The sequence below is a fragment of the Rattus rattus genome, chromosome 4, assembly GCF_011064425.1.
Source record: "Rattus rattus isolate New Zealand chromosome 4, Rrattus_CSIRO_v1, whole genome shotgun sequence".
Taxonomy (NCBI): domain Eukaryota; kingdom Metazoa; phylum Chordata; class Mammalia; order Rodentia; family Muridae; genus Rattus; species Rattus rattus.
The window spans coordinates 1,677,719-1,691,449 of record NC_046157.1 but is presented as its reverse complement, the minus strand read 5'-3'; the positions used below and the strand labels follow the sequence as shown (position 1 = coordinate 1,691,449).

Here is a 13,731-nt window from a genome sequence, read left to right as displayed (position 1 = left end):
AAAAGACAGAACGTGGGCCTGAAGGAATGGGGCTGTCTTGCCATGACTTAGGACTGGGAGATGTTCCCAAAGGGGGGGCCAACACAGGACTATGCCCCCACTGTCCTTCACCATCAGCCACTGGAGCTCCACACGCCACTCCTCTCTTTCCTTTCCCTCCAAGGACCAGTTCTAGCAAAACAACCCCAGACTTTCTCCATCTGGCTCAGGCTGTCATGCAAAGAAAACTGCATATTTAGCAGGCAAGACGAAGCATCAGAAGTTTGAGCCATATGATCTAGGATTCACTTCTATGTGGATCAAGCCAAGTCATATCACTCCCATCATATGGCAAAAACGAAAGAACTCACCAACTGATAGATAATAGCTCCTCAGGAGATACTTTCCAAAATGTTCTGGAAACTCCTTTAATTATCATTAGTACCAAACTTTATGTATAGTAATATTTTCCCTACATATACCTATGATAAGGTTTAATTTGTCAATTAGAGATTAACAATATTAATAGAATAATTTAACTGTATGCTCTAATAAAACTTGTTTTAAAGTTATGAATTACTTTTTCTGGAAATTTCTATATGCTATTTTTGAGCCACAACAACTTGACTGATGCTGCGGAACTGCTGTTAATATGAAATTACCCCTGGCAGAGCTCCTTGGACTCGGTTCATATACACTGTAAATGCAAATCCATTTTTATGTTACATTGTACCTGTGAGCCTCATCATCATGTATGTCGTGATGCTTAGATAAGCCATGAACAAATGACTTAGGAAACTACATGCCAGGCTGTAGTAGGAACTGCTGTGACCTCCATTGTTTACTATGTTATTGTATTAGCACAGGAAGGACAAACATTTATTTACTTTTCTTTTTCCATCTAGAGTCACTTGAAATTATATCTACAGCAGCAAGCCATTCTAATAGTGCAATAAGAAAAATGGTAAGTGGTTTTTCAAGATCTGGGAACCTTCTGGCTAGACAATAGCTGACAATATAGCCTCTCACTATTATAGATTTAGACCAAATGAACAGATACAGATGAGCCGAAAAGAATATTTGCCAACTGTCTAATCCATTCCCCTCTTCTTGGGATTCACTTTATTGATACACTTTATACCAAAATGTAACAGTATTCTTAATATCTATTAAATTATACAGATTTTAGCTAAATTTGAATTACCATCTTGTATTTGATCTTGCTGTCTTCTGTTCTGATTTCCCAGGAGAACCTGAAGAAACTTTTAGAAATTTATGAGATGTTGGGAGAAGAGGAGGATATTGTAAATCCCTCAAATGAACTAATAAAAGAAGGCCAAATCCTCAAGCTAGCAGCTCGGAACACATCAGCACAAGAGCGCTACCTCTTCTTAGTGAGTACTATGGTATTGGCAGGCTGCACACAGCCATTCCTAGAATTCATGTACATGTCGTGGAGACGTGATATGCTCACTTACTTCCAGAATAACTACATCCAACCTGCTTTGGTCAGCACTGTCAGGATGTTCAGTGAGAGAATATCTTCAGGACTGTAAAGAGTATGCCATCACTCTGTGAACTAATCAAGTGCATGCTGAAGCCTTCCGTGACATGTACACAATTCACTTTCTGAAATCCTCCTTTGCTTGATTTTGGTTTTTGTCTTTCCTTATGTCCTTATAATCTAATGAGTATTTCTGTTTCATGTTGCCACAGTTTCCTGTGACAAGTGCCCCTAACCCTCCACAGTCACCAGCCTACAGATATGTGTGCCCCACAGTCCTCAGCACAGTCCACCCCTGTCCCATCCTTAGCTTTCTGAAAGTGACAGTTTATCTAGGATTTACCACAAACAGGGACACAGGTGGACAAAATATTCTTATCAGTTTCTATCCACATTACCTTTCTTCTTTGTTACTAAAGTAAATTCTGATTCTATACCTAAAGCAAATGAAACAGACCAAAGCAGTGGCTAGCAGATAATAAGCTAACATTGACTGGTAACTCAACAAACGTTACCCATTATGACTATTGAGATAACTTTGTAAAGAGCCTAGTGACTCGCTCCCCTGATTCCCAGCATTCATTTTTACCATTTCTGAGTTGTCTTCATAGCCTAAGAAATTTTATCTTTCTGTGAAAAATAATTGCTAGGGATTGTCATTGGAGGAATTTCCCATATTCTACAGGTTTTAAATTTTTTATTACATATATTGATTTGTGAGGATTTGTGTGTTAGTATGTGTGAGAGTGTGTGTGTTTAAGTGTGTTTGTGAGTAAGTGTGAGGTTAAGTGTGGGAGTGGTGACCATGTGTGGCTGTGTGAGTGTATGTGTGAGTGAGTGTGGTGAGTTGTATGGGCTGTGGTCAGTGTATGTGGGGGGTGAGTGTGTGTTGGAGGGTGAGTGGATAAGTGAGTGAGGGTGAATGGGGGTGCATGTGTATGTGTGTGTGTACCTGCATGTCCAGACCGTGATGTGTGTAGAGGTCAGAGGAAAACTTACAGAAGTAATTTCTTTCCTTCTATCATGTGTAATCTGGGGATTGAGCTCAGGCTCTCAGGCTTGGAGTCCAGCATCTTACCTGCTGAGCCATCTCAGCAGACACACACATTGTAGCACGCAGCTTTCTCTACCCTGCCTGAGCTCCCAGAACAGGCTGTGCTCTCAGCCCCCACCCAGCTTCCCTTGAATCCATGAATAAAGACACAGACACACACATTCATTTTCAAGTTGCCTTCTTGGTACAATTGCTCGACATTATTAAACTCTTGTGGGTAGTGTTTCCTTAGCAATAATCTTAGCTCCACCACTCCCACCCACCCTAAACTTTAGCTGCTCAGTTACATCTAGTCACTGCTAAATTTCCTTGACCACCTGCCTATTGGAGACTCCATTTCAAGATCTCACATGGCTGGTCAACTTGTCTCCATCAGAAACACGGTGAACTCTCTCCCCTCCATACATCTCTCTGCTTGCCTCCAGGGACCTGGAAATCTCACGTACCCCTTTCTCCCATGGCTTCTTTACTGGCAGATCAAGAACCAATTGGAGAACAGAACAGAACCTTAGCATCAGAACCATCCCTACAGCACATTTTTTTTTATTTTTTTAAGAATAGTTTGCTACCATACTACCCAACTTTCATTCTACGATTAACTCAAAAATTAAAAAACAGGTATCCATACAAAAGAAAAGTGTGGAATATTCTAAGCAATGAAGTTGTTATGATTTCCTTCCCTCCTACTGCATCTATTATGCTTATATCCACATGTGTTTAGGATTGACCCCCCCTGGGGGCATGACTCTTGTGGAGTCATGTTCGGTAGTTGTTAGCTTCCAGCAAGGTAAAAGTACCACTACTGCAGGATAGGAGATAGTTTCCTGGCCAGTCACTCAATAATAGCTATAGATATTGTCCAAATTCACGGTAAAAATTCTTCATTTTTGCTAGGCAGAAGTACTTCATTTTACCCAGGTTATAGTTTTATATTCATAGCAAAATGGGAAACAAAAGCATACATTAGTCACGCCAAGGCTCCAAGTTCTATTCAGAAGTTCATTGCAAGATGTAGGTTTCTTTATTGTTTAGAGCATAATTGTCATTGAAAGTACTGATCCCAAGAGGTGGAAGCATACCTACTATACTTAACATGGAGAGGAGTGACAGGGAAGTCCTTAAAATCAATGGAGAGAGAGAGAGAGAGAGAGAGAGAGAGAGAGAGAGAACGAACACGCGAGAACACGAGAGAACCAAAAGGCGAGAGCCTTTGTGGTTTACAAAGGAAACAAGGACCCAATGAAAGGCTTAGAATTCCTGGTTTGAGCAATTTCAATGGGGTCTGGAGCATAGGGGTCTAGTACCTGGCCTTGAGATGATGAGGGTAAGGGATGGGGGTTCAGGTAAATAAAGAGTATCTGGATATTGCCTCTGGCTAGTTGGCTAAATGGGAAGGCATGTTCTCATTAACACTGTGGACTGAGTGATCCCTTTAGTGTCAATAAGGTATGAAGATGCCAAAGCATCAAATATATGGAATAGAAAAACCTGCTTTTTGCTGGACAGAAACTCTCAGAGTCAGTGCCTGACTGTCTTTACGTGGTGGCCGTGGATTCTCCAGTGTGCTGGCTGGTTTTGTGTCAACTTGAGACAAGTTTGAGTCAACAGAGAAGAAGGAGCCTCAGTTGAGCAAATGCCTCCATGAGATCCAGGTGTAAGGCATTTGGCAATTAATGATAATAGGGGAGGGCCCAGCCCATAGTAGGTGCTGCCATCCCTAGGCTGATGGTCTGAGTGCTATAAGAAAGCAAGTTGAATGAGCCAAAAGGAACAACTTCTCCATGGCCTCTGCATCAGCTCTGACTGTAGGTTGCTGCCCTGCTTGAGTTCCCCTCCTGATTTCCCCAATGATGTGGAAATCCCCTTTCCTCCCCAACTTGCTTTGCAGTCAGGGTGTTTTGTCAACAGTAATAAAAACCCTGGCTAAGACATCCAGGTCACATCTGAAGATTCAAATCTAGGATCCACAAATGAATAAAAACATGTGACATTTATCTTGATGGGTCAGGGTTACTTCACCCAGCATAATACATTGTTTCTACCCCTTTTCTTTATTTCATTTTGCTTTACAGATGAGTAGAATTCCACTACGTATATGTACCATATTCTCGATAGTCTGTTGGGGGGCGGATATTTTTTATTTACAATTCAAATGTTATCCCCTTTTCCTGGTTTCTTGTCAATAAACCCCCTATCACATTCCCCTTACCCCTTCTTCTATGAGGGTATTCCCCACCCAACAAACCACCCCTTCCCACCTCCCCACTCTGACATTCCCCTACACTAGGGCATCAAGCCTTGGAAGGACCAAGGGCTTCTCCTTCCATTAGTGCCCAACAAGGCCATCCTCTGCTACATATGCAGCTGGAGCCATGGGTCTGTCCATGTATACTCTTTGGGTGGTGGTTTAGTCCCTGGGAGCTCTGGTTGGTTGGTATTGTTGTTCTTATTGGATTGCAAGCCCCTTCAGCTCCTTCAATCCTTTCTCTAACTCCTCCAATGAGGATCCCATTCTCAGTTCAATGGTTTGCTGCTAGCATTCGCCTCTGTATTTGTCATGCTCTGGCGGAGCCTCTCAGGAGACAGCTGTATCAGGCTCCTGTCAGCTTGCACTTCTTGGCATCAGCTATATTGTCTGAGTTTGGTGGCTGCATGTGTATGGGCTGGATTCCCAGGTGGGGCAGTCTCTGGGTGGCCTTTCCTTTAGTCTCTGCTCCAAACTTTGTCTCTGTATTTCCTCCTACTAATATTTTTGTTCCCCTTCTAAGAAGAACTGAAGCATCATACTTTGGTCGTCCTTCTTCTTGAGTTTCATATAGTCTGTGGATTGTATCATTGGGTGTTCTGAGCTTTTGGACTAATATCCACTTATCAGTGAGTGAATACCATGTGTGTTTTTCTGTGCTTGGGTTACCTCACTCAAGATGATATTTTCTAGTTCCATCCATTTGCCTATGAATTTCATGAAGTCATTGTTTTTAATAGCTGAGTAATACTCCATTGTGTAAATATACCACATTTTCTGTATCCAGTCCTTTGTTGAGGGAGATCTGGGTTCAGCTTTTGGCTATTATAAATAAGGCTGCTATAAACATAGTGGAGCATGTGTCTTTGTTGTATGTTGGAGCATCTTTTGGATATATGCCCAAGAGAGGTATAGCTGGGTCCTCAGGTAGTAAGTACTATGTCCAATTTTCTGAGGAACCGTCAGACTGATTTCCAAAGTGGTTGTACCAGCTTGCAATCCCACCAACAATGGAGGAGTATTCCCCTTTCTCCACATCTTTGCCAGCATCTGTTGCCACCTGGTTTTTGATCTTAGCCATTCTGACTGGTGTGAGGAAGAATCTCAGGGTTGTTTTGGTTTGCATTTCCCTGGTGACTAAGGATGTTGAACATTTCTTTAGGTGTTTCTCAGCCATTCAGTATTCCTCAGCTGTGAATTCTTTGTTTAGCTCTGTACACTATTTTTAATAGGGTTATTTGATTCTCTGGAGTCTAACTTCTTGAGTTCTTTGTACATATTGGATATTAGCCCTCTATCAGATGTAGGATTTGTAAAGATCGTTTCCTAATCTGTTGGTTACCATTTTGTCCTAATGACAGCATCCTTTGCCTTACACAAGCTTTGTAATTTTACAAGGTCCCATTTGTCCATTCTTGATCTTAGAGCATAAGCCATTCAGTGTTCTGTTCAGGAAATGTCCAGTGCCCATGTGTTCAAGGCTCTTCCCCACTTTTTCTTCTATTAGTTTCAGTGTATCTGGTTTTATGTAGAAGTCCTTGATCCACTTGCACTCGAGCTTTTTACAGGGCAATGAGAATGGACTAATTTGCATTCTTCTACATGCTGACCTCCAGTTGAACCAGCACCATTTGTTGAAAATGCTGTCTTTTTTTATAACATGGAGGGCAGACAAGTTGTTTTGTAGCTATTGTGAATAGAGTAAAAAATATCTATGAAAATATATTGATTATTTTGGACATATGGCAAGAAGTGGTATAGCCAGGTCCTGTGGTAGCTCTCCTTAAAAGATAAAGCTTTTTGAGAATTCTTTACACTGATTTCCATAAGGGTTACACAGGTTTGCAGTCCCAACAGTAATAAAGGTTGGTTCCCCTTTTTCTACATGCTTACCAACCTTTTGTTTTCAGGATCTTGGTTATACTGACAGGGATAAGGTGAAATCTCAAATTTGCATATTCCTAATTCTAAGAATGTAAAATACTGTTTACGGTATTTCTTAACCATTTTAGTTTCTTCTTTTGAGAACTCTGTTTGGGTCCATTATCCATTTCTAAGTTGAGTCATTTATTTTTATAACTTCTCTTTTTTAGTTCTTTGAATGTAATGAATGTTATGTATGTCCTTTGTCAAATGTACACCTAGCAAGGAATCTCTTCCATGCTATGGGCTTCCTTTTCACTCCTGTTCCCTTTGCCACATAGAAGCCCATTGGCTTGAGAAGTCCCATTTGTCTACTGTTGGCCTTAATTCCTGAGCTAAAGGAGTCCTATGCAAACACTCCTTTTCTATAATTCCATCTTGTACAGTCTTTGTTTTCTTCTCAGTTTCACTGACTCTGGTTTCACATCAAGATCTTTGATCCATTTGAAGTTGATTTTTGTGCAGCGTGATAGGTCTGGGTCTGGTTTCAGTCTTCTATATAGACATCTACTTTCCATCACCCTATTTTTGAAGGTATTGCCTTTTTTCACTGAGTTTCTGACATCTTTGTGGAATGATAGGAATACTCAGCTTTGGTCTTCTATGTTGTTCAACTAGTCTGTGTGTCAGCATTGCATTGCTTTATTACTATAACTTTGTGATATATCTTGATATTTGGAATGGTAGTCCCTCCTTTAGGTTCAGGATGGTTTCAGCTATGTGGGGTCTTTTGTGGTTCCATACAAACTTTAGAATTTAGTTTCTGCTTCCATGAAGAATGATGTGGGGAATCTATGAATGCTTTTTGGGACAATTCTCATTTCCCAACTCATAAGCACAGGAGGCCTTTTTATTTCCTAGTATTTTTCTCAATCTCTTTCTTCAAAGATTAAAGGTGTGTGTGTGTGTGTGTGTGTGTGTGTGTGTGTGTGTGTGTGTGTTCTTTTACTTTTTATTTTTACTTTTTAGGTTTATTTTTACTTTTTAGGTTTATTCCTAGATTTTGTTTGAGGCTATTGTGAATGTTGATGTGTTCTTGATTAATACTCTTTCTCAGTAGAGGAGACTGTGAAGGACACCATGGTTCTGCCCAGAAACCAGACAAGGACCCTGAATGTTTTCTTTAGCAGGTTATTTCCATACAAAAGGCTATCCCAATTCCACCAGTACCCAAGAAACAGCAGTTAGCAAGTCTGGCCAGTTATATGCCTTTCCTTGAAACCTAATAGCTCATTCTAAGTTCAAGATCCTCCTTCAAATCCTGTACACTGACAAATTCAGGAATTTGAAGTTTTTATTTTCAGTTTACTGGATAGAGTAAGCAACTCCAGATACCTTACTGAGTATGTAATAAGGTATGTGTACAATGTAAAGGATATCATATTATGTCTTTAAACATTATACTGACCAGTTATTGAAACAAGTCCCAGTACTTCCAAACACTTTGGATTCCATCAGCATTGCAGCTTATCCTTCCTAGTGGTTATTAACAAGTCACTCTTATCCACATTATTGGCTGGAGGTCGAAGAACAGTATCCTCAAGGGCAGTGCCTGACCTGTGGGACTGTGACTAACACTTCAGAGAATATGCTGTCTTTTATTCCAACTTCCAAAGAGTCACTAATATAGAATGTAGAAAGATAACTGAGGAACAAATAGAGTAGTTCCTGTTTTTAGAAGCTTCTTAATACTATTTTATTCACATAGCTAATATATTTCAATCATATTCAGTCCCCATTACCCTCTCTTAGGTCCTCCATTAAGTTGAATCCCTTCTTCCTGGGCCTCTCTCTCTCTCTCTCTCTCTCTCTCTCCTCTCTCTCCTCCCTCCCCCTCCTCCTCCCTCCTCCTCCCTCCCTCCCTCCCCTCCCTCCCTTTCATTTTTTTTCAGCTGACCTGATGACTTTAATTAGGGTTACTTAGATAAGTCTAAGTGTGGAGTTATATGCCTGCATATAGACTACTATACAACTGAGGAAAATTACTCCTTTTCCCAGAGATGATGAGATTTTTTTAGCAGATGTCATCTTTTTTGCAAGTCTTATGCAGATATCTATAGCTTCTCTGACTTGGTGTGTGTAGCAGCCATAAGTAGGAGATGGACGCAGGTGTCTATTTAGAGTTAAGCTCTCAACAATCATTTATTTTCAGTACCTTGAGCAGGCACAGATCTCTGCATTTACTACAAAGAGAAACTTCTCAAATCAGAGCAGAAAGTTGCCTTTGTTTCTGTATATAAATATAAAGCAGCTTGGCATGTCCATTTAGCAACACAGAGTAGTAAGTACCATGTCGTTTCTTCAACAAACTTTCCACTTGTAGAATCCAAATCCAATTAGAACATATCTGGTTCCCCTTTATCAGTCGTGCCTCCTGCATCAGTGGGCACATCTTATCTGACAGTTGATATTGTAGCTCACAAGATCCTTGTTAGAATGAGACCAATGATAACTCTGTACTCAGCAACCTACATAGAACCTTCTGGTACTGTGAAAGCTAACTATTGAAGAGGAAGCTTCCAGCTCAGTTTCAATTTCTCCATACACTGCACCCAAAATGTGTAATGTATTCAGGAAAAGGGTCTTACCATGTAATTTTGATGTACAACTAAAGTGGCAAGAGCATCTATTGATTATTTGAGTATATCCATTGCTAACAAAAGAGGGTTTACTGTAAAAATGAATCTCATGGAAAGTATTAAGTGATATGCATTATATCATTTGGAAAAAGGGAAAAGTAGAAAGCATATTGTGTGGAGAAGGAAGCTATTTGGACACATGATATATTTTGTATGATTCCTGCAACCACTAGGTTTCTTACATTTATTCCCTGTTTTAAGTTCTACCTTATAAAGAAATGCAAAATGTGTCCTCTTCTATTGTGTGATAAACCTTTGAATATTTGCTGTTGTTTATTCAGTCACCCTTTAGTTCACTTGTTATGAATTTGTTCAGTGAGTATTTGATCGAATTCTAATAAAACAGGTAGTAATATATGCTTATATCCCCAGCACTTGGAAATCTAACACAGGACTGTAAATTTAAGACCTCTCGTGACTAAATAGTGTACCAGTGGAGAGAAAAAGACATATGTTCTTTAAAAAAAGAAAAAGAAAACTGGTATTTCTGTCCAGTTACATTAGTCAAACTTTGTTTTCTTTATGATTATTTATTCATATTTTGTTTCTCTGCAGTTCAACAACATGTTGCTATATTGTGTGCCCAGATTCAGTTTGGTGGGCTCAAAATTCACAGTTCGAACCAGGGTTGGCATTGATGGAATGAAAATTGTGGAGACTCACAATGAAGAATATCCACACACTTTCCAGGTGTCTGGGAAAGAAAGAACCCTGGAGCTGCAGGCCAGGTAAGAGAGCCAATCATGCCACGGGGGCCTGAAAACATCAGAATACATCACAAATGGTCTTGTGGTGGTAGTCACAAATGAATACCCCAAAACCTCTGAAAATCTGACTAAGTGGAAATTGGGGCTCATTGAGAGCTCATCATGTCTTTCCTCTGACCCCTGTATTGCCTAGGGCAGAGGCGTGTATACAGTAGGCATCTGTCAAGTGTCTGGAGAGTGGCAAGGCACTTAGGGGATGAGGCTGCTGCAATTTAATCATGAGACCTGTAGGAAAAGATTCTTTCCTGAGCCTTTTCTTCCCTGAGCAATTTCTAATGATTATTATTCCATGCTGAAATTCTCAGTCCTGCTAACAAACTGATAGAAAGACAAGACTGTGAGAGCACAAGATGTAGCAGGAAGTACCACAGGAGAAGCAGCAGCATACCAACAAGGGAAAATGCTGGGTCACACTGTACATAAGTTTCACAAGAAAGAAACATGAATTTAAAACAACAAAATGGGGCAGAACAGGTGACCTGGGAGTTAAGAGAACATGCTGTTTTGCCAGAAGACTAGAGTTTGGTTCCCAGAGTCTACATCTCACAACTGGATTCTGCAGGCCCTGCACACACATAAGGCATCACTTATATATCCACGCACATATATGTATGCATAAAATAGTGAATAAATAAATCTTTAAAAATATATAAAATAAAAATTCAACCAACAAACAACTCCTATATGTCTCCTCCAAAAACTAGCAATTCTATAGTAAAGACCAATAGTGAATACAACTTGAAATAACTTCCAGACAAAGAATTTTTTAAGTAACTTTTTGTGAAATATATTCTTATCACAGTTTCCCTTTCTTTACCTCCTATCAAATCGTTCTTGCCTCCCCACCTACTAACTCTATGCTCATAGACAATCAATCTCTCTCTCTCTCTCTCTCTCTCTCTCTCTCTCTCTCTCTCTCTCTCTCTCTCTCTCTCTTATCTCTATATATATATTATTTATATAAAACTAAAATAAAAAAAAAAAACACAGAAATTAAAAAACCCACAAAGTTGGAAACTATAAACAAAAACTATTATGACAAAAAAAACAAACAAACAAAAAACCAAGTGGTTTGAGATGAAGATGACAGTCTATAAGAGTGTCATTGAACTCACTTTGTGGTGGCCATCTTCTGCTGGGTGTGGGCCTGCCCTTGGGTCTGGCTAATATCCCCAGTGAGAGTCCATTGGAGAAAACAGTATTTCCTTTGCAAGTAGATGTGAAGTGAGACCACTTCTTGGTTCTTTTTTCCCTCTCTGGAATAATAAGCTCACTTTTCTGTCCATGTCACCTCAGTGTCATCTTGCTGGTAACATCCATACTTATACCTGCTAGAAGGAGGAGTTGGCCCCAGTTTACCTAAGGCTGAAACAAACAAAACCACTATTTGATGTCCTCAACTAAATCCCTCAACTTAAAGTTCTGACTTAATTCAGAGTCTACTCAGAGATTTTGTGGGTTTGATATAAGCTTCCTACAAGAAAGTGCAACTTTTCTTTAGTTGGCAAAGAGGAATTTTAATACAGTCAAGCAAATTTCCCCCTAAGGAGAATGAGTATTAAATTTCACAGTCTATTCATCTGTAAAACCCCCTTTTTGCTTAATTTAAAATGTTTGATGTCCTTAATTTGTAATGGGTTAGGTATAGTATTAGCTGAGCCTTTTAGAAAGAGGCAAGCAGAATTATTTATCAAAAAAGAAAAACATTATGTAGCTTCCCTAAGACTTTTCAAAGATCTTTCACTTTTATTTTGCTTAATTTAATCATAAACAACAGAAGATTTTGGGTTGTTGTTGGGTTTTTAAACATCATACATGAACACTGTATAGCATCACTCCCACTATTCCATCCACTGTCAAGATCCTCGTGTGTCCCATATCCCCAAATTCATGGTCTCCTTTAATTGTCATTATTACATGTGTATACATGTGTATGTCTATGTGTGACTACGACCATCTAGGATTGGATAACTTTTGTGAGAGTTCATTCATGCAGGAAGCTAATTCTGCCTCTCTTAGCAGCAATTGACCCACTATAGCCCTTCTTCCAGAAGTAAGCCTTGTAGATCTTCACCTGCCCCAGCTGGTATTTCAACTGCTATTGTCATTGGGCTTGTTCAGCCACCCATATTGTTGAGACATCCTGTGTGTGTTGTCCCTGCTGTGCTTAGGGGACACTATCTAACAATAGTTGTCCTGGCCCATGCCTCCTACAATCTTTCTACACCATCTTCCACAATTTTCCTTGAGTCTTGGTGTAATGGTCTCATTGCAGATGTATCTTTTGGAACTGAACACCCCATAGTTTCTTATCTGCATTTTGAAAGATATAGATTTCTATAATGGTCTCTATTCATAGCAAAGTAAGTAACTGCTCTAGTGAGGAGTGAGGGCTATAGTTACATAAAAATAAATACTTAGAATACAATGGGAAATTATATTTGTTAAAGGAAATAACAGCAGTGGGTTTTCCTCTCCAGTCAATGACCTCTCCAGCCATGGTTGGCTTTACAGTACCAGGCATGAGTTCCCTCCTGTTGAGTGAGTCTTACGTGGTGCTGTTGGTTACCCCCAAGCCTCTATTGTGCCACTATCAACCTTTTGCCCCCTTGGTTTTATTATAGTGCATAGGCTTTACTAGGTAGATGTGTTGTTTGCTTTCCTCCTTTGGCAGCTTGGCATAGCGTTTTCAGATACTATGAAAACTAGTCTTTACAGGGGAGACTTCCAGGTCACATCTAGCTCAATTCTAACAAGTTCTGTGTTCAAAGAATGTTCTCTTCAGCAATGGAATTTACCTTTCAGTTTTGGAAGTAAACTAAAGCCAAAAGCAGTAGCCCATGTTGTTTTGGGACCCTATCTATTCCTCCAAACAACTTAACAGGAAATTTTCAATGACTAGCATTGGTTTTTATTAGATAGTATATAAGTCTTAGGAACATCATCCCCTGATATTTTGTATAACTCAAATATATATGTGTGTGTATGCATGCATACATATACACATGGATATATACATACACAAAAATGTTTCTATAGGCTTATTCAATGTTACCCCAGGTCTTTTCAAACATACTTAGAGTTATTTATCCTTCCTCCCTCCATCTCCTTTATTACCTTCTCTTTCCCCCTCACCACTTAAAGCCCCCCTCCCTATTTTTTGCACTTCCCCCTTTATAATACTGTGTCTCTGTATCCCTACCCTGTAGTCCCTTTTAATTTTCCTGGTTCCTGCAGTTACATCAGGTTATATACTCACATCTGATGATTCAGAACTAGGATCCATAAATAAGAGGGGACACGTGATATTTGTCTTTCTGGGTCTGAGTTTATATTTTCCACATCCAGCTGTTCACCTGCAATCATAAGATTTTTTTATACCTAAATATGCCATTGTGAATATTAACACATTTCTGTCATCCATTCGTCAATTGAAGGGCATTTAAGTAGTTTCCATTTTCTAGCTATTGTAAGGAAGCAACAGTGAATGTGACTCATCACTACCTGTGGCCTGGGATACTGAGTCTTAGTAGACATCTACCAAGGAGTGCCATGGCCAGGCCTTATGTAAAGTAGATCTACTTTAGCATTCTGAGAATTCTCCAAACTATTTTCCACAG

The 13,731-nt window shown here is 39.7% G+C and overlaps 1 protein-coding gene across 1 annotated transcript in view; it reads left to right on the top strand.

Annotated features, from left to right (window-relative positions):
* Fgd4 (FYVE, RhoGEF and PH domain containing 4) overlaps positions 1-13,731 on the top strand; it is a 134,737-nt gene that overhangs the window by 107,108 nt on the left and 13,898 nt on the right. Inside the window, exons 9-11 of the mRNA XM_032899826.1 lie at positions 885-943; positions 1,227-1,373; positions 9,900-10,072. Of these exons, the coding sequence (XP_032755717.1) occupies positions 885-943; positions 1,227-1,373; positions 9,900-10,072 (379 nt within the window). The remainder of the gene's footprint in view (positions 1-884; positions 944-1,226; positions 1,374-9,899; positions 10,073-13,731) is intronic.